This window comes from Ammospiza nelsoni, chromosome 21 (genome assembly GCF_027579445.1).
Source record: "Ammospiza nelsoni isolate bAmmNel1 chromosome 21, bAmmNel1.pri, whole genome shotgun sequence".
Lineage (NCBI taxonomy): Eukaryota > Metazoa > Chordata > Aves > Passeriformes > Passerellidae > Ammospiza > Ammospiza nelsoni.
Window position 1 is genome coordinate 6,899,837 of NC_080653.1, and position 27,999 is coordinate 6,927,835.

A 27,999-nucleotide genomic window follows, 5' to 3' on the forward strand; every position below is an offset into this window, starting at 1 on the left:
GTTGATCGTGCAGACCCTAAAACTCAAGTTCATCAACTGAAAAATAAAAAAGGCCACGAATAAACTACTGAAAAAATGTGCTTTGAATGGTGTTCAAGGTGTGTGCCCTCAGTCACCCATCAGGAGCCCATTTCAGTGGGCACAATACAATAAGTGGGGATACCTGACTTTGTGTCCAGGAGGTGCCAGGGCCAGCTCTGTCTCTGCTGTCGAAACTTGCAAAGGTCTCTGGGCACTTTTCCTGTCAGTGAGCTGATGGGAGAGCATCTGTAGTCTGCACTTCCAGGGAGACACTGGGAAAAGAGATAAGAATTCATTCACAGCTACCCTGAGCAAATCACAGAATTGTGGCATGGTTTGGGTTGGAAGGGACCTTAAAACTCATTCCAATTCCTCTGCCATGGGCAGGGACACCTTCCATGAGACCAGGTTGCTCCAAACCTAATCCAACCTGGCCTTCAACACTCCCAGGGATGGGGATCTTTGAAGATCAGGTTCATGCCAGCCATGCATCATCCCTTTTAGTTTTCTGAAACCATTATGATTTCAGAAATCGAGGCATTATCTCAGTTATTGAAGTGAATGCTCCTTTTGGTTTTCAGAAGTACTGTGTGAGGAACTCGTGAAACATTCCATTTTACTTTCTAGATTTTCTAGCCTCTTGAAACTGTGAAATTACCACGTGCTATGCACTGGAGGTAATTCTTAGAGCAAACACCCTGAGGAGGCTGCAGACACCTGTATGTGACCGTCTGCCTCTCGGTCACAGATCCACCCTTCCACGAGGGGCACATGGGGTGATTTGTACCCAAATACCGAGAGTGGGTAACACAAACAGCGCTGTCAGCGTCTGAGGTTAGCATAAACATGGAGAGATGGAGCTGCACTGAGGGAAATGCGACCGGCGGCCGGGCCCGCTGCCCCCCGCTCGCCCATAGCCATGAACCGGTCACGGCCCCGCCAGAGCCGGGTAGGGGATGGGGGAACCATCCCCGCCATTGCTGGGCTGCCTCATCCTTCATCCCGCGTTATTCCTCATCCCGCCTCACCCTCACACCGCTTCACCCATCCCACCTCACCCTCACACCGCTTCATCCATCCCGCCTCATCCGCACACCTTCATCCATCCCGCCTCACCCTCACACCGCTTTATCCATCCCGCCTCACCCTCACACCGCTTCACCCATCCTGCCTCATCCTCACACCTTCATCCATCCCGCCTCACCCCTCACACCGACAACACCGCCTCATTCCGCTTTATCCCTCATCCTGCCTCACCCTCACGCCGCTTCATCTTTCCTGCCTCACCCTCACGCCGCTTCATCCGTTGTCCCGCCTCATCCCGCTTTATCTCTCATCTCGCCTCAGCCCTCAGACCGCTTCATCCATCCTGCCTCACCCCTCATTTCGCCTCACCCCTCACACCGTCTCATCCTGCTTTATCCCGCCTTACCCCTCATTCCGCCTAACTCCCCATCCCATGTCATCCCGCTCGATCCCTCACACCGCCCCATTCCCTTTATTCTCACCCCTCCTCACACCCCTCCTGCCGCCTCACGCCGCCTCACCCCGCCCCCCGCCCGTTGCTAGGGAGCCGCCGTTGCCATGGGAGGCGGTGGGGCGCATGCGCGCGCCCGCGGGAGTGCCCGGATGCAGCGGGAGGAGGCGCTGCCGCCATATTTGCCCGGAGAGCAGCGAGCTGGTAGCTGCAGAGCCCTCCGGACCCATCGGCTGCCATCCGCCCCGCACAGTCCCCGCCGCCGCCCCGCCCGTAGGACATGGACGATCGGGAGGACCTCGTCTATCAGGCCAAGTTGGCTGAGCAGGCTGAGCGCTACGATGGTGAGCGCGCGGGCTCGGGAGGCCGTGCACGGCCGAGGGGAGAGGGAGGGAGGGAGGGAGCGGCCACAAAATGGCGGCTGGGCGGGGGAGGGGGGCAGGGGCGGAGGAGGGGGCGCACACAAAATGGCGACGGGGAGCGCCCTGAGGGGCCGCTGGAAGCGGGGATGGGGGGCCCGGGCGAGGGGGTGTCTCGGGCCGGGGCGGGGCCCGGGGCGGGGGGCGGTGGCGGCAGGAGCCGGGAATAAAATGGCGGCCGCGAAGGGCGAGTCCTGGAGGGGGGGCAGGGGGAGCCGCCCCCGCCTCGAGGGGCCCCACAAAGAGACCCCGCTCCCCCTCACGGCGCCGCGAGGTCCGGCCGGCCCCGGCCCGCGCTGCCCCGGCCGGGCGGAGCGGAGCGAGGGCGGCTCGCCGCAGACAACGCCCATGCCGAGCGCTCGGAGGGGGGGCCCGGCCCTCGGCCCCTCACCGGCCGTGCTCGCGGGGGTCCCCGGGGACGGGGCTGCGCTTCTTTCTCTGCCTCTACCCCCGGCTGGAGATCCTGCTGCCCCTGGCAAAGCCAGAGAGAGCGAGTTCTCACCCTGCAGGGAGCGAGTACATGATTCACTGCCTAAAGAAAACGCATATGCTTTCATTATGTGGTAGGGATTATTACAGGTAGTTTCACTTTCCCAGCGTTTTTCTTTTCATCCTTTTTCCCCTTTAAGTTTTTTTGTTATCTCTGATCATTTAATATCCGTGATGATTTAATATCTGGGGGAAAAGGGGTAGAGGGGAGGAACTGGCAACCCTGGGTGGTGTCTCTTGCCCCAAAAATGTCTGTCTTGCAACTGTTCCTTTTAAACATGGTTCCCCTGCATATAATAGAAAGGGCCTTTAATTTTCTCGACTCTTCTAAGACTGTTACTTTGCCCTGAGAACTGTGATTGCTCATTTGAAGTGAAATAAATATATGTAAGTGGAATGTGTGAATGCAGTAGCACCTCATTTAGAGAGGTAAGAATACACTCCAAATACTTTCTGTTCCCAAATTTCTATAGACGACATGACCAAGTTCTCACCAAATGACACATTTTTACTGAGCTGTGCTTAAAAAACATCTCATGGCAAAAAACATCTGATAGCATCATAGCAGAAAATCTGAAAAATACACGTTTTGGAGAAAAAAGGAGAAACTAAAACAAAAAGAAGGCCTAAATAAAACTCCATTCAGTTAGAGTTCTGATGGGAAAATAGGTTATAATTCATAGTATCACTAAAGGAAAGCAGTAAGTCAGTCTCTGCAATAACTGAAGGACCTAGAGAAAGGAAATGCCCCCAGAAACCAGGTATTGGGGTACCATAATTACCTTGGGCAGAGGAACACATCCATATTCCACAGAATGTGTGTTGAGGAGGGAAGGGTTCTCCACCTGGCAGGGATGAGTCAGTGCCACTGAAGGTGTTGGCTTTGGCTTGAGTGGAAACCCAACATCCTGGAGGAATCATCATCCTTGGGAGCTCTGGAGGCATGACTGTCTTTGTGGGCTTTTCTGAAGTCAGCAGTAAATCACTTTGTTAGAAGGCAACAGGACTCTACCCCATGGCACAGATCTGCAATGCAAACTTCCTGTCCACTGATAAAAATGGATTGGGAAGGATTATTGCCTTGGTGCAGCATTTCCCTGGGTGGACTTTTGGTTCTCCCAGCACCACGAATGTTTGCTAAACAAGCTGCCCAGAGCAGAATGTAGCAGACCTGTTGTGCTGTATTGCTTTTGAATGGGCATGAGACTTGTTACAGTTTTGGAGGGAGCACTGGACTTGAGTTGTTTTGTTTAAATCAGTGCTCTGGGGTTTAGGAATCAGGTTGGGTCGCCATAATTTAAGATGTACCCTCTGATTCTGCCAGCTGCTCTAAATGCATCTTCACTTCCTTCATGTCCATGGCCTGGAAGAAAATGTACTGTAGATACTGTTTTATCATTTAATTCTCTGTTCCTGTTCAGCTGAAACAATTAAAAATGATTGGCATAATTTGTTCTTGTTAATGTGAAATAATGCAGTTCTGCCAAGATCATAGCTGAGACTGCTGGATAATTCTGTGAACAAAGTGATTTCAGAAGCAATGTGAGGAAAGAGTCAGCCAATCCTAATTTTGCTCCTCAGTTTGATCTTTGAGGTGCACAATTAAGGACCACAGTTATTAATGGGCTCATAGAAAATGGGGTGATGGTAAGTACTGGCTACAGATACATTGGAATACAAGTCCTTTGGGTAATTCAGATATGAATTAGACAAATCTTTTTGTGTTTAACATTAGAATAAGTGTAAATTTCTGTCCCATCCTTCTCCTGGAGACTGGAAGAATGGTGGGTTGCTATTTATGTATGGCTCCTGGCATTTATAGCAGCACTTATGGTGGGCATCCAACTGTGGCTTCTTTGGTGTTACTTACCTGACCCACTTAGGGAATTTCTGAAGTCTTGGGAGCTGCATTTGTGAACGGTTGGGAATCTAGTCCTGTGTCTGTGCTGTCCTCAGGATGGTGGCCCAGATTAAGAGGACAACTTTCTAGGTACTTCTGCAGTGTAAGTAGCACTTAAACCCTGATCTCCAGAGATATATTAAGAGATTTGGGTGTCTGACTATCTTCACAGATCTGCTTAGGCATGTTATGGCAAATCACAAAATGCCAGGAAGCTTAGTGGCAGTACAGGAAGCTTGGTGAGAAATCTCACTCACTGCTATTCCTTATTGGTAGGATAATATAGAACTAAATGCACTCCTTTTTTGGAAAACAATTGGAGTAAGTGATATTGTGGAACTCTTTATATCAAGAGAATGTAGAGGATTCCTGTAGACTGCTGCTGAATATTGAAACCAATTCCTCTTTGTGGAGGCTGGGAACATCTTTGTTTCAGGTGAGAAACATGCTGTGGCTCAAGGCAGTCTGAGCAGATACTTGCAAGTCTTGAACTACATCACTTGGGTGAGGTGAAATAGGGGAGTTTCCCCCTCAGAACCAGAGAATTGGTCAAGGTACAGGTAAGGAAAGCCCAGCCCACCAGGACAGGCTTCCTGCTTCCCAGCACAGCAGGCTAACAGCAGCTCCTTTGTCTTTAGAAATGTCTTTATCACAGGCAGGAATGTGTGCAGCAGTGGGTTCAGTTCAAGATTTGAACCCTTTTTAGGAAGAGCTGTCTCCTAGTAACAGGTCTTCAGCTTAGAGCCTAATGAGGAATCAATAAGTCACAAATTAGAATTCAAGTTGCATATTAATTTTGCTTTGCAGAGCATTGGTCTCTTTCAAGCAGATGTCAAGCACACTTCAGTTTTTTGGGTTCCTCTCCCCGTGAATGGTTACCTCTTCCCCTGTTACAGCTCTTGCTGCTGTGGTGGTGTGGGGTGTGACTGCTGTCTCTGAGGTAAAAGGCAGGAAAATCTCAGCACATCCCTGAGAATTGTAGGAATCCAAGAGTTAAAATATGAGCAAGACAGTGCTAAAGGAGTAAGACTGTACAATTCTTTAAGTGGGAGTTGTACACACTGGGACATAAATTAACTTGTGATTATGAGCAGTGTGTGAGAGAGGGCCTTTGTCTGTAACGGCCTTCTTGAATTTCCTGAGGTACCAGCAGCAGACAAAGGAGACAGAATTCTGCACTTGCATGGTGAGGTCCTCTGCAAGCAGCCCAGAAGCTGAACTGGTTTCCAGTATTAGAGGATTGCTCAGAGCAGATCTCAGTCAAGGGAGAGATTTATGATCAGGCCCAGGCTTAAGATGTTTGCTTTCAAACTGAAATGTTTGTTAGAAATAGTGGGGAAATCCTCTTGTTTTGGAAAAGTAAATGTCCACAGCTTAAAGAGATTAGAGGAATGATATAAAAATGTTCTTGTTGCAAGAAGGACTTGTGGTAGACCATACAATTGATCATGCAGAAAATCCCACTGTTGCTAGGATAACTTGGCCCTAACCTGTGTTCCTCCATGTGTGTAAAGGTACAGGAGTGTTTATTGCAGAGTCATGCTGCCAGGTTTGGAAGGGTTTTCACTGCACCAGCTGTTCCAAACCTTACACAAGGAATAGCAATATAACCCTCTGCTTTGTCCACAAATCATCAAGCCACCGTGCAGGTTGGATATTATTTGGGTTTTTTTTTCCTTCTCTGCCTGTTGGTTGTCTTAACCAGGAATCCACCTGTTAGGTTCTTTTATGTGATAAGGAATGCTTCTCATTTGTGCTTGAATTCTGGTCTGACCCTTAGAACCAGTTCAGTTCTCTAAATAAAAGGCAGGATTAATTTTTTTTTTCCCCTGTGAGCAGTTGTCTGAGCTGGTGACCTGAATGAGGCAGTTGAGAGGTCAGAGGGGTGTTGAGCTGGCAGGAGGGAATCGATTGGGATGGGTTCAGCCCTGTCTGGATGCCAAACACAGGATTCCCTAAGAGAACAGAAAAACCTCATGCAGGCAGTGCCACGGTGTGTTCAGAGGAGTTCATGGATAGCAAGAGGAGCTGAACTTGCACTTGGTTGAATCTGGAGCTCAGCAGTGTAGTGAGCAGGGTGGTGCCCACTGATGCCAGGTGGAGGTTTTAGCTGTGGGAAATGCAGTCTGTGCCATTAATCTGCACAGTACATTCATCTCTTACTGAAGAAAACACACTGGTCCCTATTTCTTCAGTTCTTCTCATGTTTGTTCCTAGGAGTTTGCTGCTACTAAGTTAGAACTTCTTGTTTGCTTCTGTGGCTCCCTCAAATGCCAGCCTGCTTCCAGCCCAGATCCCTTGTGGTTCCACTGGTGGGCTTTCTCTGTTCTCAACACTTGAGGCTCATATTCATGCCCTGTTTCCTTGTCTTTCAGCCAAATGTTTATCCATGTGAGGACTTTCCTTCCTATCCCATGGCAGTTGAGTTCCTTAAAGAACCTTGGGTGAGGGACCTTGTCCAATGCCTTTGGGAAATCCAGGTAGACAATTCCAATGATGTCTCCTTGTCCACGTGCTTCACTTGTTCAAAGCATTCCAGTAGATTTGTGAGGCATAATGGAAGGCCATGCTCTACAGGATAATGATTATGCATATACCCACTTATTCAGGGTTTTTAAAGTGTAATTCCCATTGACTTGCCCCCTAGTGAGTATTGGGTTCATGGTGTTGTAGGTCCCCTTGAGTGTGTGCTGGAGCCCTTCTCAAGTGAGCAGTGTAAACTGCTTTGTGTTTGCAGCTGTTAAAGCCTTGACTGAAGGTTACACACAGCAGTTTAGGGTCAGACACTTCAAGTTGCTGTGACTTGTTGCTGATCATCTTTTGTTCATTGCAAAAATGAACAAGTACAAGGCTAACACTTGTACTGAGTCTTTGAATACTGTTTATAGTCTGTGATCATCTCTGGTAGACACAAGGGAACATTTCTCTGCTGTGTCCTCCACCTCCTCACAGCTCACAGGGTGCTCACTTGCAGCTTTTTGCTCCTGAAATGCTGGAGGAGGTACTGGGCAGCCGCTTAGAAGCTCGAGGATCCTGGTTTGCTTTATTGCCCTTAGATCAGGGCAGTAGAAAAGATTAAACTTCCCCATGACTTTTTAGCTTAGAGTAAGGCTTATTCTTTGTCTTTCTCTTTACACCCCAATCCCAAGCTTTGCACCTTGCTGTTCACAAACCCTTTGTAGGTGCCACCTCTGTCCCAGCCCTTGGTGCTTTCCAGGCTTTGCCTGTGTGTCCCTCCTGGTGGCTGGAGGTGACTCAGCAGGGTTTGCAGTGGGGAGCCAGCATTTTCATCACAGCAGCAGAATATAGGAACCTAAAAAATGGCCTGGTTATCATGACAATTTTGTAGTATCTTAGGCAGTTGTTTGGAGTCAGCTTTTCCATAAAAATACACAGACCTGGTCAGGCAGTGTGTGTGTGTTGTGGTGTTTCCTAACCAGCAGCAGGTGCTATCTAAATCTAGGACAAGCATGTCATCCTCCAGAATATTCCCCTCTCCTTCCTCAATTTACATTTTTGGGATTTCCTGCTCTGATGGTGGCATGAGCTGACAGTAGGACAATAAGTGACAGCCACAATCACCTGAGAGGCTGGAACTTAACCACTTAAATACAGTCTGTGCCTCTGAATCTGTATAACACTGCTTCTTCCATAATGCAGTGGAAGCATCTCTGGATTTTGTATGCCATGATTTGTCATTCCTGCAGTAATCCTTGGTAATGAAATGTAATCTCAGACTTGTCTTTTGTCTTGAATGGTCTCTGACTGAGCTTTCCACCTCCTTGTGGAAACTTCTAGATAGGTAAAACTGCACTAAAATTAAAAAGTAATTTTCTCTGTTGCCGGTGTGGGTGACTTTATTTTTGTTTTCTGTTGGAGGAGATACAGATAGGTTTTCCCCTTGCTTTTGTACTGCCTGTGTTCTTAAGATTTTTCATCAGGCTTAAATTTTCAGGGCTGGATTATGGCTTTACCATGGAAGACCCAGATATGTGCATAATATTTTGTCTTGCTGAATATCAGCCCAGATTTTTGTATTCTTAAGTAAAATTGGGCTCTTTACTTAACTAGAAACCTTTTGTGGGTAGCCTGAGAAAGACTGATAAATGTTCTGTCTTTGGGTGGGACAGTTGTTTATGGGTGGGATTCTGATCTGTGGTTGTGTGGTTATCTAGTGCCAAAATTAAGATTTTGTGGGGGAGCCCTTTCAGTTCCTGTCGTGGGTGTTGGGAGGTTGTACCCAGTGTGAGGGTGCTGCAGCTTCACAGCAAATGGAGGAACCTGAGGTGCTCCCCCATCCCCCAGCATCCTGTTCCCAGGGGCTGTCACTGTCAGGGAGCCTGTTTAACTTACTAACAACTCAGTCATAAAAATGTTGGGGTGATAAGGGCTGTTTGCTGATAAGGAGCAGTTGTGAGCCTGCTTTCCTTTGGCTCCCTCCTTTCTGTGGTTGTGGCTCTGCAGGAGGGGGGGGATGACCTCCTTTGCCACAGTCTGAAACACTGACCCAGGAGCTCCTTGTAGGGCAGGGCTTTGGCTTTGGCTTTGGCTTTGCACCAGCTATTGCTCAGCTGAGTTGGGTTTAACCTCTGTTTCAAGAGCTTGTAGATCTGCAGACTGGTGATAGATAGATAAATCCTGCAGAAGCCAAGCAGTTGATTAAATTGGTAACGATGTGTTTGAATGTCCACTGAAAACAGCTCCTCATTTACAGGGAACTGCAAGTCTTGTGTATAGTTTTTTATTTCACATTTTCATACTACACAAATGTGCTTCTAAGGAAGAGGTTGTGAAGGAAACCTGTAGAACAGTTGATAAAATGTGCCCTTTTTGGCCCAGTTGTTGCAGTTTCCTGACACAGAGCAGATCTTGGAAGCTGTTGCTGTCCATGTTCCTCAACCTCCACACTTCTGCACTCGTTAATCCATGTAGATCATTGTTATGTGGGATAAGTGTGAATGGATTTCTGTTGTCTTCATTAAGAGGCAGATTTTCTATAAAAGCACTGTGTACATCCAGGAGTATGACTGAAGAACTGTGCATTTAATCCCAATGGATAAAGCACAATATTAGAAACCCTTTAAAGAAAAGGCAGCATCTTCTGTAACCTCTGGGTTGCTTCTCTGAAGGCAGTAAATATTAGCCTTAAAAACAAGACCTGCATTTTGTTCTGGAGCTTGACAAAGATACCCAGGTCATGAAGACTGCAAGTCTCAATTCCTGATTGTCATTTTTGTCCCTAAGAACTGTCAGGCATCTTAATCTTGAGCATAGCTCTGTTGTTTAAAAAACTTCAAAATATGAGATGGCTTAATTTGCATAATTTAAAAAATTCACAGCTTTTAAGTAGATTCATTGTATGAATGGGATGGTAGGGTCTTTCTTCAGGGAAAAAAAAATCACAGTATTTGTTTTATTTAAGTAGCAAATTGTAGCTATATTATATTGCCTGTAGCTTAACTGGCATCAATTTCTTATGTTTATGTTAATATTAATTGTGTGAGCATGGAGTGTTTTAGGGCAGCTCTCAGATTCTTCTCACCATTTTGCAATTGCAGGGTGGTGTTTTCAACAAACTTTATCAAGTGATGGATTTTTTTGTTACTTTCTGTGATTTGGAGAAGCAAAATCTGCTGATAAAAATAGAGCCACCATAAAGTGTTGTCCTCCACATATGGAGACCTGTTGGAGACTGATAACACTGTTCTGCCAGGGAGCCTGCAGTCTCCATTGCTGCAGTAGCTCATCCCTGTTCAGGTTGTGATTTTGACATCTGAGGGCAAAAAAATGAAAGTTAAGCTTTATTTGTGTATTTAATACTGTTCTTCTAATGTGTCCTGAACAATCCCAATGTGGTTAGGTAAGGAAAGGGTTACAACCTTCCTTAAGTGGTTCAATCTTTGCTTCCATTGGAGTGTAGGAAAGCTGGCTTTGGTTTTGGTATTGATTGTTTTAACCTTAGGTTTAGAAATACTTTTCAACAGGCTTAAAATACAAATATATATTCATTCATATTTTGTGTGTTACTTTTCAGTGTGAATGGCTGCTTGGCTTGGGTACATATGGTTGCTGTGGGTACACTCAGGATGACTTCTTTGTTACCACTTAAAGCATCAAATATTTCTTTTGGATGTTCATTTTCCTACTAACAGTACTCATACATCTCTACATGTATTCAAATCTGGATTTTATATTTTTGTTCATTACCACGTTACACTGTATTCCAGTTAAAAAATCAGTGGAGCATCCTCTGATTCCTCAGATTTCTCCTGATTGTCCCAAGAGCCAGATCACATTTGCTCACCTTTTCTCACTGTTCTCTGCTTTTTCCAGAGCACTCTGGAGAACAAACACTCCTGTAGGATTGTGCTGATAACTGTTATTAATTTTTGAAACCCTTGTAAAATCCCAGATGAATATCAGATACTTCCTTTGTGGATGTGCTGATTGATTTGTTTGGAACACTCCAGGGTAAAAGTGAAGAGTAGCTGGATTAAAGGAGGGAATCTAATTAATTTCCCAAGTTCTCATTAATGTACAGCTTGTACTGAATGATTTGAAAGATGCTTCAGGTGTGAGAATAATTGCTTGACCTTTTCCTCCTAGAAATGGTTGAATCAATGAAGAAGGTGGCTGGCATGGACGTGGAGTTGACAGTGGAAGAAAGAAACCTGCTTTCTGTTGCATATAAAAATGTGATTGGAGCCAGGAGAGCTTCCTGGAGAATAATCAGCAGCATTGAACAGAAAGAAGAAAACAAAGGTGGAGAAGACAAATTAAAAATGATTCGGGAATATCGGCAAATGGTAAGAGGGAGTTGGTCTTAGAGCAGAATGTCATTTAGTTCTGGTCCCTTGCCATAAACAGCCCTGCTGTTCCAGGCTGCCTGTGCTGTGCTGACCTGGAGTAGGAAGGCTGGAGCTTGTTCCTTGTCTGGAGAATCAATCTCCTGGTGCAGGGGAGAGCTGTGGTGCTGCTGTGTGAACACTCAGGAGGGCTCAGGGCTTTTCCCTCAGTGCATCAGCAGCTCTGCCAAGCATCTGAACTGCACTGGCACTTCCCTGCCTGCTCAGGTGGGAGGCTCCACCTGCTCAGGAGGCCTCATTCCTTCCCCTCCAGCCTCACTGACCCCAAGCAACTTCTTTTTTTAATTAACCCTGTCAGAGGAGGTGTTTGGCTGTTAAACTTCCACTTCCTATAAAAGTTGCTTTGGATCATACAGTGACACTTTCTGTGATTCTCTGTCCTAGAGAGATCAAAACATTAACACTTGAAATGTCCATGGGGGAGTTCTTCAGGCTCTTCTTGGCTCCTTCTGTCACTCCTGTTCCTGGGGATGTCCTGGTCATCCCAGCTGTGAAACTTGTGTGTGTAGCAACCTCCAGGGCCTTGCTGTTTTCTCTCTGAAGAGAGGGAAAAATTGATCCACATAACTTCATGCTGACTTAGTCAGTGTGTGCAGCTTTACCTAAAATGGAGAACTTGCAGCAAGCTCTGACTTGCATTGGTAAGGGCTAATGAAAGCTCCAGCTCTCAGTGAGTTTGTTCCCCCTGCCCTAAATGATGGTTCAGCACAGAGCAGGCAGCCTCCCATACTATTTAAATCCCACACACTTCTGCAGAGACTTCATCTCCATTATTTGAGGACATGTGCCTCCACATGGTTCACATCTTCACTTCCAGAGAAACACTGGAGTCTGTTCTGTCACCTGGCACTGATTCACATACCAGCAATGGAAATGATCTTGCCTTGGAAATCTTCTCCCAGGAATGGCTCTGTCTCCTTGCTGTTGACTCACAGCGTTTCTGTTGCTCCATGGAATTGTTAAAGTTGGGAGTTTCTAATTTTATGCTGGCATTCTGATGGGATGAGACTCTGCCAGTTACATACAGTCCCAAATAACCTTTTCTTGATGGGTGTTTCCTAAAAGAACATAGAAAACAAGACAAAAGCTATCCAGTGATTAAATTTGTTTTACATTGTGTTTCCAGATTCTTTTGCACAGGGTTTTGTGGGTGGTTATCATCTTCTGCCAGAGATCCTTTGGTGATGAAAAGACTTTTCTCCTGCTTTTGAAAGGACTCTGGAAATAGCCTTTAGTCTGATCTCTTTTGTAAAGGATGTCTGACATTCTGGATGGACTGGGGTGCAAGAAATGCAAGTTTGTAGTGCTTGAGGTGTCTGAAGGATGGAGAGGCCACCTGAAGTCAGTGTCATGCCAGCTGATTGAGCTGTGAAATCCTCAGAGGGAGCAGCTGTCAGAGCTGCACAGGAGGAGCAGTGCCCTGGACTCTCCCTGGTTCCACACTGGGGAAAGGGTGGCTGTGTCTGCCCAGCTCCACAGGGACTCCTACAAGAGGTTCCTGAGCATTATCTGAAAGCCAGATCCTCTTAGTGGCTGCTGGGAGACTTAATAAGGGTTGGCATCTGCTCTGAGTGTGTGAGGGTTTGGCAGGATGGCCTGGGAGCAGGAACATGGCCCAGGTTTGGATGCTGCTGCTCACTGTCACTGCTCTGCACTCCTGCCCTGTTGTGCTCAGTGCTTCCCTGGAGAAACAGCTTCAGCAGAATTCTGCTCACTGTGATTCCCTTGTCAACAAATTCTGCCTATTGTAGCATTTTCCAGAGTAAGTTCATTGCTGGAAAAACCTTTTCAGACTTGAAAGGCTCTGAAGAAGGGAAAAACATCCCAACCAACCAAACATTGCCCCCCAACCCCCAAACCACGTTTGGGGGCCAACAAGGCCAAGTTTAAAGCAGTGAGGAGTTGGAAAGAACCAGAATCTCTAAAAGACACATTTCTCATCTACCAGAAGCAGCTGTGAGCGCTGCTGCAGTAGGAATTGAAAGTTTCTGTAGTGGTTTTTGTGACAGTAATTCTTTGCTGGGTTGGGTGTGTGTCAGTATTTGCTGTAATTCAGCTCATGGCTCACCTGGAGGTTTTTGAGCTAATGACCAGTGTGAGCTGGGGCAGAGCTGCAGGGATGGTGGTGCTGGGAGGGCAGAGCTGGGCTGGGCTTGTCTCAGGTGTGCACTGGGCAGTAGTGAGGAATGGACACCAGACTGTGCCTCTCCCCAAGCCACTTAGCTGAATGGAGCCAAACACATCCACAGCCATGAGGGAAAAGGCCACTGAGGTGCTTCCTTTGTACACAGGCTGCTCTCCTGGCTCCTGTGGCCATTTGGATCCACAACAGCCCCTGAATTTCTCGTCTGGCTGCATCTCTGATGAGAGCACAGTGAGGTTTGTGCTCTTCATCCTGCAGTGGGGTGTGGCACACAGGGCAGTTCCTCCCTTGCAGTTTAACCAGATCCATCCTCACCCCATAACACAGATATTGACCTGCCCCTTCCTGCTCTGGGGATGTGGCCCATGGAATTTGTGTTCCCAGTGCTCTCACTTCCAGCCTGGGCTGTGTTTGGGGCAGCTGCCAGGCTCTCCTCCATCCCCCCTTCTTAGAGAGTGCTCACTGAGCCACTCTGTCTGGAACTGATCCTTTTTGTACAAGAGCTTTTAGTTTTGTTGTGGGGTTTTTTGTTTATTTGTTTTACTCTTAATCACCTTGATTTCTATTAAATCTTTTTAAACTAAGCTTGCTCAGGACATTTCCATTGCCCTGGACAGCAGCTGATCTCTGATAAGTGTGACTGATCCTTTAAGCAAAGCTGGAAAAGGTCTGTCTGAGATGAAATAGAGTTTGTACATGTATGGTTATTTAACTAAAGAGGATTAGAAACTGATTTAATTCTTTGCAGTTTTACTGAAGATCTCTCTGCAAAAGAAGTCATTGAAAAAGAGGATCAAGAGGAAAGAAGTTTGCAGGAACTGACTGCTGGCCAAAGGTTTTATAGCGTTTGTAGCCCAAGAATATATGAAAGTAGATTCTTCTCAAGTGACCATATTTCAGCACCTTTCTTAAGCATTTGTCACATAATTAAGTACAGCATCTTATTCTTCCTGTGAATGTCAGGGCATTCTGACATTTGTCCATGAAATTTGCTGACAGTTAATTTACCTAAAGGAACTTTTGCAAATCTGTTACTTTGTACAAGTCAGTGTGTGTGTATGTGCCAGTTTATTATTTATTTTGGAGCTGTAATTTGAACTCCTTTTGGGTATAACTGCTGTGGTTACAAACCCAGATAGTTTGGGAGCTGTGTGGTGATAAAAGGATTACAAGGCAAGGAAAATGCTTAAAGGAAGAAGGAAAGCAAATGCTTGGGTGGGAGAATAGGAAGGGGTGATGGACTGAGTGGGGCTGCTCTGTGATCCAAGAGTTGCAGTTCCTGGCAGTTTCTTTAATGCATTTGCTTGAAATCTCTCCTTTATATGAAATCAGCTTGAGCCAGAGTTCTCTTCAGTGTAGCTGTGAAAGTTCCTGTGAAATCATGAAAAAGCAGCAATGGATGGGAGACTGCATTAAACCAAGCACTGCTGCTGGGCTGACCTGGGGGCTCAGAGCCCCCCTGGTTTGGGCAGTGGTGGTGGCACAGGAGGGGTTTCAGCTTCCCTGGGTGTGCTCAGTTCCTTTGCCTGCAGGTGTGAAACTCTCTGTGCTAAACCCTGACCTCATAGGCCTTGCTTTATGTTTGGAACTGGAAAAAATGAAGGTTCATGTGAATGTTTTCAGTTCAGACTATTCAAATCCAGTATCTGTTTTTAAATAAGGCTTTATGTGCTGTATTTTGGCCACAGATTTCACTGTCAGTGTTGATGATTTCTGCTTTTTCACTGAGTTTTATGCGCTTTGTGTTTTTCACCTGCTTCTGGAGCTTGTTTTCATCTTGTAGCTGACCTTTGTTTGTGTGCACATCTTGATTCTGTTGTGATACTCCATGATTTTTGTATTAAAGCTCTATTTTTAGAGCTTTGCCTCCAAGGACTCACTAGGACCTGTTGTGAAGGTGCCATTTCACTCTGGGGTATAATGGAGTTGAGCTGATTCAGGTTAATTACCTTCAAATTGTCCCCTTTGCTGTTACCACTTTTAGGGCAGCCTTCTGGGATCAAAAATGGAAGGAATAGAGTTGTGCAAGCCTTGCAGTGAGGAATTGCATCCTGAGACAAACAGTGCAATGGTCTAGCAAGATGTCTTCCAAGGAATTTCCAGTTCCACTGTTCAGTTCCCCATTTCATTGTCCATCAGTCCCTGCCTCTTGTGTGTGCCAGCTGAATGTGCAGAACTGTTTTGCTTAATGCACCTGTGGAGCAGCTGCATTTTATTTATTTTGCTTCTGTCTTAACCCTCTTTGGAATCTCATGATGTTACCTGTTTGATATTTGGGTACTTTTGAAAGCTTTTAGGCTTAAGCGCTCACCCTGCCCCCTCTTCTAATTTTTTGTTACATTTTTATTCTTCTTTATAGGTTGAGACTGAACTGAAGTTAATCTGTTGTGACATTCTGGATGTACTGGACAAACACCTCATTCCAGCAGCTAACACTGGCGAGTCCAAGGTTTTCTATTACAAAATGTAAGTACAGGCCTGAAACAGAGACAGAAATCTTAAAATACATCTAAGAGCTGCACAACAGTGTAAGAAACAGCAGTTTTAATTGAGTTGCTGATCAAGAAATCACATCCCTGCTTGGATTTTTTTATTTTGCATCAGCTGAACATTTACAAAGAGAAGAAAAGGTGTGTCTTGTGATGATTTAAAATTTCCTCAGCTCCTGGTGCAGTGTGTAAATATCTAAAAACACTTCAATTTCAGCTTTTAATTTAATGGTTGGTGGGCAAACAAGGATTACTGACTTCCCACTGTTTCTGTTCTCAGGAAGGGGGACTACCATAGGTATCTGGCTGAGTTTGCCACAGGAAATGACAGGAAGGAGGCTGCAGAGAACAGCTTGGTGGCTTACAAAGCTGCTAGTGACATTGCAATGACAGAACTCCCACCAACACATCCCATCCGCTTAGGACTTGCGCTCAACTTCTCTGTATTCTACTATGAAATTCTTAATTCTCCTGATCGTGCCTGCAGGTAGGTGGGATATGGGAATGCTGTGTGAGTACCAGCCAAGGCAGGAGTAACTGCTTTTCCTGCTTTCTTCTGCTGATGTTTGCTCTGGTTGGTGTCAGTTCACTGGGAAGATTTTTAACATATTTTGGAGTCCAGAGCTGCCACCTGTTTGTGTGGGAGTAATGAGAGGCAGAACAGTGATAACCTTGAATTGATCAGCTAATGGCAGCTCAGAGCTTGCCAGGTTAACTCTGTGCATGCTCTCAGATGCCCAAGGTGTGAGGTGATTTAACTTGTCTTGCACAGGCTGGAGGGGGTGGTGGCACTGATTTCTGTGGCCTGTGAGCATGTACAGAGTGGCAGTGATTGAAGCAAATACCATTCCTCTAACACTAAGGTTTTAGCAGCACTTAATCAAGATGTAGAAATGCTTAATAAAACCAATATTGAGTAAAAAGTTTCTTAAATCACACAAAGTGGCTGGTGTTAAGTTGTGCTTCTGGGTTGTGTTCAGCAGTGTTTGTTACATCTTTGTTGTGTCACTGCAGGTTGGCAAAAGCAGCTTTTGATGATGCTATTGCAGAACTGGATACACTGAGTGAAGAAAGCTATAAGGACTCTACACTTATCATGCAGTTGTTACGTGATAACCTGACACTATGGACTTCAGACATGCAGGGTGATGGTGAGTGAGTGCTGCTGGGAAAGCTCCTCCTGAGCCAGGAGCAGAGTGTGGAAATGGAGAGCCTTTGGTTTACTTCTGTCTCTCCTAATAATGACCCTCCTGTCCTGCCTTAACACTGACCAGGTGACAGGGGTGACTCTGGGGCCTTCTGAGCTCTCACTTGAAGGAAGGAGGTGTGGAATTAGCAACACTTTGTTTGTCCCCCCCCACGTGACTGTAAAAGCAGTGACTTCATTGATTTCATCTTTTCTTTCTTTCATGCTCATCTCTGGCTGTCATTCCAAGCAGTTGTGACCCTCCAGTGCAGGAGGGAGCACTGCAAATGGTTTAGTTCCCCTTTATTCCAGGTCACTCCATGTTCTCACTGCCACAGCAAATGCCAGATGTGCCCCTGACAGTACCAGAGGGTGGGACATGGATTTCTTCTGTTCACTAGCAAAGGACAGCACACATTTATGAAATGGTTTTGGCTCACTGAATGCACTTTCCCAACAGTTAAACTTTCACATACAATACTTAGTAAAATCTACTCATTTTAGGGTTTCTCTCTTGGAGAGACAAATGAAAAGAGCTGACTTCTTTACTTTTAACTTGGAGGGGAAGATATAAGTCCTGCTAAGATGATTTTGGGTACCTAAAAATGCCAAGAGCTTAGAAACAGCACTGCTGAACTTCACATAAATATGTGAGTGTCTTAAATTATTGGCAAGCTGTTCCTTGTAGCCACACAGCATTCCTGGGGCACTTCACTGGTGGTGTGTCCATTTGAAAGCAAGTGCAGAATCTTTTAACTTCCCAGTTTCCTGCTTTTGTGTAGGATGATGGGTTTGTTTTGAAGTGTTGTTACTCCATAGCTTCTCACTCTGCTCTTTGGGCTGTTGAGGCTGGGAATGCTGTAAATGTGTGGGGTCTTGGCTCCTGGTTTGCTCCACATCCCAGTGTTTAAGGCTCTTGTACCTCCCTTTTCAAGGATTATCTCTGGTGCAGGATGGACCCTGGGTGGATCTGTAGATTTTTCTCTAAGCACTGAAGTGTTGAATGCCTTCCTTGCCATGAGTAGGCATTGGAGAGGAGAAATGTATTCCAAATTCCCTCAGTTTAGATACAACCTTTACTTTATACTGGGGCCAAATACCCTGGTAGTCTGTGGAAGCCATTTTAGTGCAGTAACAAGGTTGGATCAGTGTGGGACAGTGCCAATCTCTTCCAAACAGTGCCTTCCAAAAGTTCCTGATCTGCCCAGAGCTGATGTCTCTCATGGATATTGTAGAAGTTCCACAGGATTATTTACAGGCTCTTTAGATTTTGAAAAAGGAAATAGAGATCTAAATTTCTTGCTCCACACCATGGAAAATAGATATTTTTGTTATTCCTGAAGCAGTTCAGGTTGTCCTGGTTACTGTGCCAGAAAGATAATGATGACAGAATTGAAGATACTGTAGGACTGCTTAAAATCTTGGTGGAATTCTTCAGATCCAGAGAAGTGATAATGTAGAATATTCAGACACAGGTGCAAAATTGAGTTTCCTCGTACTTTGCCAATACTCTGAGTCCATTTCCAGAGCTCCATATTCCCAGATGAGCAGACCTTTGAACAATAAATCAGTGGTGGCACAATGAGCAGTTTCCAGGGGATGGGAGAGGCTTGGAAAGGGCTTGTCCTTGGCATTGAGCTTTTCCCTTTTCCATTTCAGCCATGTAGGGATGTAAAGCCAGGCTTGACCCAGCTGCTGCTCTCCCATCCCGGTCCCTGTAGCTTTCCCATTCCCCAGATGATCTTGAGTTTATTTCCACACTTGTAATTTCATCTCCATATGATTCCTGTTCTCCCCTTCTTTCCTGCTGTATAGATTCCTAAAGGAAAGTCCAACTGTTCATTTCCTAAAAACTCTACTTTGTAAGTCTCTTGTTGTGGCTCACTGGAGTTTTCAGTGTCAGTTTTCCTGTCACTAACAGTGCCTGCCTCTGTCACCTGCTGCTGACAAATGCTTGTGTCCCTGCTGCCACTCCTGTGGCACCTGTCCCTGCCCAGGGGTGATGTGCTTGACCAGGATCCAGAGTAACTCACATGGTTGGGAGCTGAGCTGCAGTCCTGGATGGATAGAAGAGTATTTGGGCATGGGAAGTACTCACAGTGGCCTGGTAGAGGAGTATTTGCTCAAGTGTGTTGGTTAGAGCATGCTCAGATCCTCTAGTCTGGGTTAAAGCCTCTGCTTTCCTCTCTTAAACAGAATTCTGTCTATAAACTTTATTGTTGTTGAACGTCCTGTGTTCCTCTTCCAAAATCTACTTCCTATTTTACCTGGTGGTAATCCTGAATCTGGACATGCTCTGAGCAAACATTCTGGTTATCTGCTGGAAGTTACCAGTTTCATTTGATTGGGTTTTATTGCAAATGAAGTTTTTAGTTACTAATTTCTGTTGATTGCCCTTAAGAGAGTCCCATCTTATGTGGTTACAGATAATTGTAAGTGTTTTTTCAGCCTCCCTTATCAATTAAGTGACTTGTGCATGTGTGATGGCACCACCTGGAGCTTGCCCAGGTGCAGCAGAGTTTTGGTCAAGCCCTGCAGAAGGTGTTGCATGGAGCTCTGTGGGGCAGCTGGAGTGTAACCAAAGGAGGAGTCTCATGGACAGCCCCACTCCACTGCATGGCACAGCCTGTGGAACAGAGACATTCATTTCCACAAGATGTTTTTGTTTAATAACCTTGAACCCAGGGTTTCTGTCAGGTTGGACTCACAGTAGGGTGTTTTTCATACACTGAGGGCAGGAGTTACCAAAGGTAACTGTGTAAAATTCCCTGTAGTGCTTTGCTGTTGAGGCTTGAGTGGGCTTGGGCAGGAAAGGAGATGAGGGTTTGGGGAAGGGATTTGCAGATCCAGGGCTGTTGTTCCACAGCTGCTGCCGTGGTTTCTGCCTGGGCTGTGCAGCCCTTGCTCACCTGAGTGGTGTCAGGTGTCAGGGCTGGGTTTGTTTGTCCTCACACGTTCCAATGGCCTGGCTGCAGTTGTGTGTGAGGGTGCAGCTGATTCCAAGGCTTCGTTTCCATGGGAATGCTTCACTCTGGAGCTGGCAGTGTGGAGTGGGAGAGTGAGTGTGTACTGCATGAAAATATTAATCTCTGGGTGCTTGTTGAGCTGTTCTGCAGCTCTCAGTTTGGAATGGTAACATTTTCCTCCCTTCTTCCCACTTCCACAGGTGAAGAACAGAATAAAGAAGCGTTGCAGGATGTGGAAGATGAAAACCAGTGAGACACAAAGGCCAACAAGAGAACCCATCTCTGACCACCCTCCCCCTTCCCCACAAAAACCCTCAGTGTCACTCTGAGAACCACCAAATCTGACTTTTACATTGGGTCTCAGAATTTAGGTTCCTGCCCTGTTGGGTTTCTTTATTTTTATTTTTTTTACACAGTTTAAAAGTTCTTAAAGGCAAGAGTGAATTTCTGTGGATTTTACTGGTGCCAGCTTTTAGGTTCTTTAAGACACTAACAGGACTGCATAAAGGCTCTTTCAGCATTACTGTATTGTCTCTGCCAGCTGTGGTGACATTGCCATCAGACCTGGATGTGACACCCTGAAGGCCGTGTAGGGAGAGATTGGTCCTGGCCAGGTAGTGCTCATTGTGGTGGCATCTTTCTTTTTTTATAACTGTTTAAACTGAATTTTATACCAATGTTTCAACTTAATTGGGTGTTTAGCTTGAAGTTACGAGGTTGCATTTGGGACATTTCTTGTAGTGGTTTTACTGTATAAAAACAAAAAGTTTCCAAACTGCTGAAACGTTGCTGAAAATCATGGTGCTGGTAACAGTTCAACAATCCGTGGCTGCTCATTCTTGCCTGTTCTTTACTTTCCCTCCAAGCAGGTTAGCATTGAAGGTGGCATTGATAAGCCTGCATGCGTGTTCAATATTTTTTCTTTTCTCCCTCCCCTCTCCCCATCTCCCTTCGCTCGCTCAACCTCTTTTGTTCAGTATGTGTAACTTGAAGCTAATTTGTACTACTGGATATCTGACTGGAGCCACAGATACAGAATCTGTATTGTTCTTACTGAAACACAGCATGGAATTAACATTAAACTTAAATAAAACAAACCTAAATTAAAAATGCCAACCATCACTATGAATTTCTTTTAGGATAATAACTTTCCTTTGTTGCTTGTGCTAGGAACAGTTGGAGGGGGAGAGAGCAGCAGGAACAGCCTTGTTCTTCAGACAGGAGCTAAGGAAGATGTGGTGTGAGCGTGAGTTGTGCTGCTGGGAGCAGCCCTTTTATCCAGTCTTGCCCTGTATAAATCCCTGGGAAATGGTTGGTGAATTCCTCCCACCTGCTGTTGAGTTCCATAGAGGGAGAGAAGGGACTCAGGTTATCTGCTCTGCTGGGATAACCTGCTCCTTGGAAAGAACACAGAGCTGGGGTCAGCCTCCCCCAAACCATGTAAGGAAACAGCACCAAAGACAAGAGGGGTTGGTTTTTTGTAAAAATTTATTCAGCGTAGTCTGGCAGAGGTTATACACCAGCATCTGCAGCGTGCCCTGCACACACTGAGTGCAGCTGGGATGGCCTGCAGTGTGTCCACATTCCAGCCAGGAGCAGGGCTGGACAATGGCATCAGGAACCAGAGCAGGAGAGGGAGCTGAGGCTGTGAGAGGCAGCAGTGGGTGGGAGGCACTCAGGGCTGGCTGTGGCTGCAGCAGCTGGAGGGAAGGGTGTCTAAGGCAGGTAGGGCTGGGCCGTGGGGCTGTGCCACGGGTGCAGCAGCAATTCCCCGTGCAGCCCTGCACCCTCAGCTGTTTGCATTAAGGGAAGGTGCTGAGGAGGAGCCTGTGCTGCAGCCAGCACCCACCCCTGTGTCCCTGGAGCTGTGGGACAGCAGCAGTGCCCCATCCCTGGTAAGGCAGCATTGAGGCACTGCTATAAATACTGCGGGAATCAGAGTTCCAGTTCTGGAGCAAGAGGAAAAGCCATTTTTCCTGAAGGTGCTCTGAGCCTGCTGAGCTGTGTGGGAAAGGGGCAGTGGGGATTCCCAGACAGGGAAAGAAAGGAAGTGGGGGAAGCTCATGTTCATCCCATGGCCAGCCCAGAGCAGTGTAACCTCTGCAGTTTGTATTACATTGTGTTTGTGTGGATATGAAAAATTCCTATGGTATAAAAATAGAGAGCAAGAAATGGGACAGCTGACTTCAAAAAAAGATAAAGTCTCTGGCTCCTGATCAGTGAAGTTACATCATGGGTTTTTAAGGTTATACCTTGTAACCATAAACTAAAACCAACAAAAATTCCAAATCTAAAACATAAAATTTCCACATCAACTCCATCTCTCGTAGTGCATCTCGTCCTTGGCTATAAAGTATTTACAGGTTTTACTCATTTACACAATATGGCTTCACTATATTTGTAACACAAAGCATTAAAACATCTCCGAGCAAAATTCTTCATAAAACATTCTGAATACAAAGTTTGGCATTTCAGTGATTTGGCTGAGAAAGCAGCAGAGTTACTTGTTTTCTGATTGTGCTTTTTTTGGTGATGACAAGCACAAATTTTGGTCATTTCCATCAGGGCTTAAACTCTTCCTCCAAGCCCAGCTGAAGGTCCCGAGCTGTGGTTGCAGGGATGCTGTGCTGGACCCACCTTCAGGCAGGGAAGGAGGAGAGGAGAAGGCCTTTGTCTGGGACTTTGAGAGTAAGAGGAGAGAGCAAGGATGAATTTTGTGGTTGTTCTGAAAGTGCAGGTCTTTGGTAGTAACAGAAAGAGCAAAGCGAGGAGGGGGGGATTGCTGGGAGCAACGTTCAGCCAATTCCGTGGAGGGGAGGGAAGGTCCTGGGGCAGGGAATTGTTCATCATCGGGAATTCAGCCGAGGAGCCACCTGCAGGAGAAGGACAGGTTTGGAAGTGTCTTCAGAATGCTGCAAAAGACACTAAACATGCTGATTTTAATTCCTGAACATGGTGAGGCTGCTGTGAGGGGCAGCCTCTGGTCTGAATGGGAGCTCTCAGCTCTGCTGGAACGGCTGTCACTGCAGTGTGGGTTTGTGCTGGATTTATTTCTGAATAAGCTGGGGTCTGACAGTGCATAAATCAGCTGTGGGGCTGATCTGACTGCCAGGATCACCACAAGCTGAGAAAGGGAGAGGATTTTGAGTTCTTAAATGTATCTAAAATTTGATTTGCTATGAAGTAAATGAACTTTGGGAGGTGGAAATAAAAAGTGAGGACAGACCTGTGCTGAGTGTGAGTTTGGCAGCAGGAGCCCTGTGCCCAGCTCCAACTAGGGGAAAGGCTGGGATAGCAGGGCAGGAACATCCCCTGGCTGTGTCCCAGGCCTCAGTGCTTCTTGGGATCCAGGGTAAGTGATCCCCAGCCCACACTCACCACTGTTAGATGCCCGTTCTTGGCTTTGGCTATGAGCAGCTCTGAGCCCGAGATGAAGTCGATGATCCCTTCTTTGCCTTGTCCCACTGTGAACTTTATGCTGTGAGGAGCAGAGGGTGAGAACAGCCCTGGTGAGTGTGTGGGACTTTCCAGGAGCTGGGTGTTAACAGAGCTGCAGCAGATGTGCTCTGGAGCCTTGGCTGAGGTGGATTGGGTACATTTGGGTGGGTACAGGAAGAAGCAGGGCCCTGGTGTCACTCACCTGCCCTGGTTGATGTTGACATTGTTGATTTTGTTGGCCAGAATTGCTGTTTTTGTCAGTGTCTCAATCACGTGGTCACTCTGCAGGACAACATCACCCTGGGAGGGGAACCCATGCTTTAGGATCATGGCTTTGGTGTCACTGCACCAAAACCACCCTGCTGGAAGGGACAGGGTACAGGGACAGCACCAGAGGGGGCAAACACTGCTGAGCTACAGCAGTGAAAGAGCTGGCACAAAGTCACACCCCTGTCCCTTTGTCAGCCCCTTCTCCCAGCTGGATGTGCTCCCTGGAGAAGGGAGGGATGAGCCCCCAGTACCTTCTGCTTGTTGTCCTCACAGTGCACGTGCAGCACAAACAAGTTGTCACTCAGGCTGCTGACCGAGATGCCTGGGGAGAGATGGGAGTGTCACTGCTGTCACTGCACTGCCAGGAGCTGGGGAGGGCTCCCAGCCTCTCCAGGAATGCAGCAACTGTTCCACCCAGCACACTGGGAGGCTGCAGGGGGCTGAGGGGCCAGGCAGGGCCCACACTGAGCAGCGTTGGCAATTTCCCCCCCAGTCAGATATTCCAAGGGCCAAAAGCTGCAGCAGTGGCTCAGGGAGCTGCTGTGCAGGAATGGTGCAGCTCCCCCATGACCAGCCCTGCAACTGGGAAATCACTCAGGGGCAGGGCTGAAAGGAGGCCAATTGAGTAATTTTCGTGACATTTATGGAGCTTCATTTGAGAAAAACACAATTCCAAGATACTAAAGTGCTTGCCAGGATCAGCTCAGCCCTTTCTTGTCCAGGACAAAGACAAACTGGAGTGTGTAGAGGTGGATATCAGAGTGGAGCTGAGGGTCAGGGGGTGCCCAGCCCAGCCTGTGCCATCCCCACCTGTCAGCCTGGAGTAGTCGATGCGCTGCTTGATCTTGGACTCCTCCACCACGATGGCCGAGCTGTGGGTGAGCAGCAGCTGCCGTGCCCTCGCCTTGTAGCCCTTCCTGTCGTACTTGACCACGGGCACTGCATACTGAAACACGAGTGAGCAGAGCCAGGGCCCCCCTGGGCACTGCCAGCCCCCAACCAGGCCTTGGCAAACCAGGAATGCAGAAATTCTCTGTGCCAGAACTTCCCTCCTGCCCCAGAGCAGCTCTGGGCACACCCTGGTGGTGCCTGGGACACCCAAGGGGCTTTTCCCCCTTCCCCTCCAGCTCTAACCCATTCAATTCTTAACTGCCATTATTAAACTGCCCAAATCTCCACTTTCTCATCCATCAATTCTTCCCAGCCTGCCCTCAAAAGTATTACAAGCTTAATATAATGTAAAATTCTTGCTGTATTTTCTCCAGAAAACTAATTTGCCCTTCTGCTGAATAACTGGGAGCTTGACAAAAGCTTGACATCTCTCACCTTAAGTGCTTCATTTTCTAATGCTTGAAGGACTTTAGCATTTATTTCTTCTCTACCTGTATTAAAACCAAAGAGGTGGGAGGTCAGAAAGGAATTTCCAGCAAGGAAAGAGTTCATTAATCCCCCAATTCCCTCCTCCTGTTAAACTTGGCAACCCCCACTCACCCAGTCGAGTGTTGATGAAGAGCCTGGGAACACTCTGAGGATAATTGTCTTTTTTACCCTTGAATATCTCACTGGCAATTACTTTTTGTTCCAACTGCAAGGACAAAAGAAGTGTTCTTATTTAGTAGAAAATTTCTCCTCATTAAAAAGATACGTCTGTGTTAGAAGAGATGTTCCCTTTGTGGTTTTATTAGCAGTCATAATTGGATGAGGAGTCACCCTAAACTTCCACTCCAGCCCCTGTCAGTGACTGAGCCCTGGGCTCCTTTGCTCCAAGAACAAACCAGGGGCTGGGCAAGTGGGAAATCCCCCCTGTGACACAGGACAAGGCACCTGGGATGATTTACAGGGAAAATGGGGATAAAAGAGGCTCCTTATCAGTGAGTCTGGTCTGCTGGGGGAAAGCAGCTGCTGAGCTGAGTTAATCCCATGTCCCTAATCACAGGCTCAGCCTCATTCCAGGTGTCCATCCACTACAGGAGGTGAGAGAGGGAGCAGTGAAAAACCTTCATGGCAGTTAGAGCCAACATCTCCTATTGTCTCTTTACTGAGCTTTTTTTTCCCTCCCCCTACCTTTCCATGAGATGAATCAAATCTCAGTATAATTTTTATTCTTTTTAGCTACAACAGAGCAGCTGAAATGGTTCCTACAACTTCTCTGTTTAGAAAATGACTGGGTTTGTGTCTGCAGGATTCTTACTCTCTACTTTACATGGTACAGGCAGAATAATGCAGCTTCTTATATTTTTAGCTTCCATGGGCAGAGTAGCAGGGCTTTTCAATAGAGAAATTATCTGGGGGCTTGGCTCCAGAGCCTGTTTAAATGGTATCTATTGAAATATGTACAGAATGGGGTCTCTTCTGTGCACATTCCAGGCTTTTAGTGTTGTGTGTCTGACCTAAACCCAGATCAGTGACACTGCTCCTGTGGCACCCAGAAAGCAGAAATTCCCAGCCCTCCCCTCCCACTGCTCCCCTCCTCCATTCCCTGGGGTTCTGCCCTTGGCAGAGTGAGGGAAGCCCTGCAGAGGTTCCTGTACCTGCTGCTTCCACTCGGGGCTGATCCTCTTGCAGTAGGTCCAGACCATGTTCTGCATGCAGAGCCTGCGCAGGAGCTGCGACGCCTGCGGGGAGTGGGGGACAGGGGATGGTCAGAGCTGGGGATAAACCCACAGGGACAGAGACCAACAGAACCCAACAGCCCAGAGCCACTGACAAACCCACAGGGACCAAGAGCCCAGACCAGGGACAAACCCACAGGGAGAGAAACCAACAGCCCAGAACCTCTGACAAAGCCACAGGGACAAACACCCAACAGCCCAAAGCCAGGGACAATCCAACAGAGACACATCCAACAGCTCAGAACCACTCACAAACCCACAGGGACAAACTCAACAGCCCAGAACACTGACAAACTCAAGAGGGTGAAATCTGAGAGGGGCAAACCCAACAGGGACAAAAACCCAACAGGCCAGAGCCAGGCACAAACCCAACAGAGCAGCAGCAACTGCAGAAAATTCACTGCTGGATTAAAAAGCTCTTTCCTGACCAAGAATTAAATAATAAGCAATTGATTTTTTGCCTTTCTCTATGAGAGTTTGACCTGGGACTTCTCCAGCTGCTTTAGAATGGGGAATAAACACCAGGGTCCCTCCTCTCTGCACTGCTGTGCCCGCCCTTCCTTCCAGCTGTACCTTCAATCCAAACAATTATTTGGATAAAGTAACTGGGATTTTCTGCAATATTTGTTTTGAGCAGATAAACCAATTCAGGCAGATGCAGAATAATAACAGCAACAGAGGGAACTGAATTTGTTTAGAGAAAAATTAAAGTTCAGAAATGGATGAGAAGCCCAGGAGGAAATGGTGCTGCAATCCTCTAGGCCTGGATTCCCCTCCCACATCCCAGAGCTCATTCCCACCTCACAGAGTGATGGGGGAGGAGTTGGCCACGATTTGTCCAGGACATTTTTTGGTAAGTTCCTCTTGAGGTTCATGAGGAAGGAGAATCGGATGTAATCCAGGAAATACTCGTTCTCTGGGCACCGCGGGTGGTTCCGGTAGATGAAGCCTTTAATGAACCTGTGGGAGTGGAAAATATTGTTAGGAAATTTAAAAACTCATCCAAATTAGTGGTATTTCAAGGTTCTGTTTCCTGGGCTTTATTTAATAGTTGTAATTTATTTTAAAAAAACTCTGTAGTGACAAGAAAGTTTATTTTTAGGATCTTATTGTTAAGGAGTGTGATGTTTGAGGGCTTGGGCTGCTCTTCACACACCTCCTGATTGTCTCCACTGCCCATTTCCTCTTGGCAGCTTTTCGGCGTCCCAGGGTTCCCCTCCACCAGGACTGGATGGTGATGGCTAAAAATAACACAAAGATTTTGCATTAAGGGAGCTCCTTCACAAAACTGGCACCAAAAATGCTCAGGAAAACCCACTCTGGAAATAACCAGCTTTCAGTAGGGCATGGGGGCAAGAATATGAGTTTTTAATAATGTGATACATGGGATAAATGTCAGGAAAAGGATGGGAATTGCTGTGGGAGCTGCTGGAGGAACCTTTCTCCCTCCTCTGTCTCATACCTGAGCGTTTCATGGTCAGGAATTTCTTCCGGCGGTAGAATCCTCTCCACGTCGCCTGCATTTTTGTGGCTGGAATTGCAAGAAAAGCAGCAATTTGCAACTATGACCAAGCACATTTGGGCAGAAAAAAATGCAGCTTTTTAAAATAGAAATCTACTGCAAGTGTGAGTGCCTCACCCAGACTCTGTTTCCTCACTTCCAGAGCATCTTCTGTGGCAAACAAGGTCTTGGGAAAGCGGATAAAAATCTTTGTTCTGGAAA

The 27,999-nt window shown here is 46.6% G+C and overlaps 2 protein-coding genes across 6 annotated transcripts in view; one reads left to right on the forward strand and one right to left on the reverse strand.

Moving 5' to 3' along the window:
• The first annotated feature begins 1,632 nt into the window (after positions 1-1,632).
• On the forward strand, positions 1,633-21,066 carry YWHAE (tyrosine 3-monooxygenase/tryptophan 5-monooxygenase activation protein epsilon). Of its 2 annotated transcripts, XM_059487122.1 has the most exons (7): positions 1,633-1,842; positions 10,913-11,112; positions 15,675-15,781; positions 16,085-16,291; positions 16,819-16,955; positions 18,806-18,852; positions 20,157-21,066. In XM_059487122.1, the coding sequence occupies exons 1-6, from the start codon at positions 1,779-1,781 to the stop codon at positions 18,811-18,813; spliced, it is 723 nt and encodes a 240-aa protein (XP_059343105.1). In that variant the 5' UTR covers positions 1,633-1,778; the 3' UTR covers positions 18,814-18,852; positions 20,157-21,066. The 2 variants fall into 2 exon arrangements, with proteins under 2 accessions (XP_059343105.1, XP_059343104.1); XM_059487121.1 differs by lacking the exon at positions 18,806-18,852.
• Positions 21,067-21,426: 360 nt separating this feature from the next.
• MYO1C (myosin IC) overlaps positions 21,427-27,999 on the reverse strand; it is a 51,526-nt gene continuing 44,953 nt past the window's right edge. For all 4 annotated transcript variants that reach the window (XM_059487117.1, XM_059487119.1, XM_059487120.1 and 1 more), the window contains exons 21-32: positions 27,916-27,992; positions 27,739-27,807; positions 27,433-27,517; positions 27,077-27,236; positions 26,196-26,279; positions 25,156-25,249; positions 24,991-25,046; positions 24,475-24,610; positions 23,916-23,986; positions 23,597-23,694; positions 23,335-23,434; positions 21,427-22,829 (exon numbers count right to left, since the gene is read on the reverse strand). In XM_059487117.1, coding sequence (XP_059343100.1) covers positions 22,803-22,829; positions 23,335-23,434; positions 23,597-23,694; positions 23,916-23,986; positions 24,475-24,610; positions 24,991-25,046; positions 25,156-25,249; positions 26,196-26,279; positions 27,077-27,236; positions 27,433-27,517; positions 27,739-27,807; positions 27,916-27,992 — 1,057 coding nt within the window. In that variant the 3' untranslated portion in view covers positions 21,427-22,802. The remainder of the gene's footprint in view (positions 22,830-23,334; positions 23,435-23,596; positions 23,695-23,915; positions 23,987-24,474; positions 24,611-24,990; positions 25,047-25,155; positions 25,250-26,195; positions 26,280-27,076; positions 27,237-27,432; positions 27,518-27,738; positions 27,808-27,915; positions 27,993-27,999) is intronic.

What these genes read in the sequence shown, in the direction of transcription:
- YWHAE (XM_059487121.1), top strand. Translation starts at nt 1,779, where the DNA reads ATGGACGATCGGGAGGACCTCGTCTATCAGGCCAAGTTGGCTGAGCAG. An exon ending in GCAGGCTGAGCGCTACGATG is followed by an intron (nt 1,843 to 10,912) that starts GTGAGCGCGCGG and finishes TTTTCCTCCTAG; the next exon opens with AAATGGTTGAATCAATGAAG. An exon ending in AAGGTTTTCTATTACAAAAT is followed by an intron (nt 15,782 to 16,084) that starts GTAAGTACAGGC and finishes TTCTGTTCTCAG; the next exon opens with GAAGGGGGACTACCATAGGT.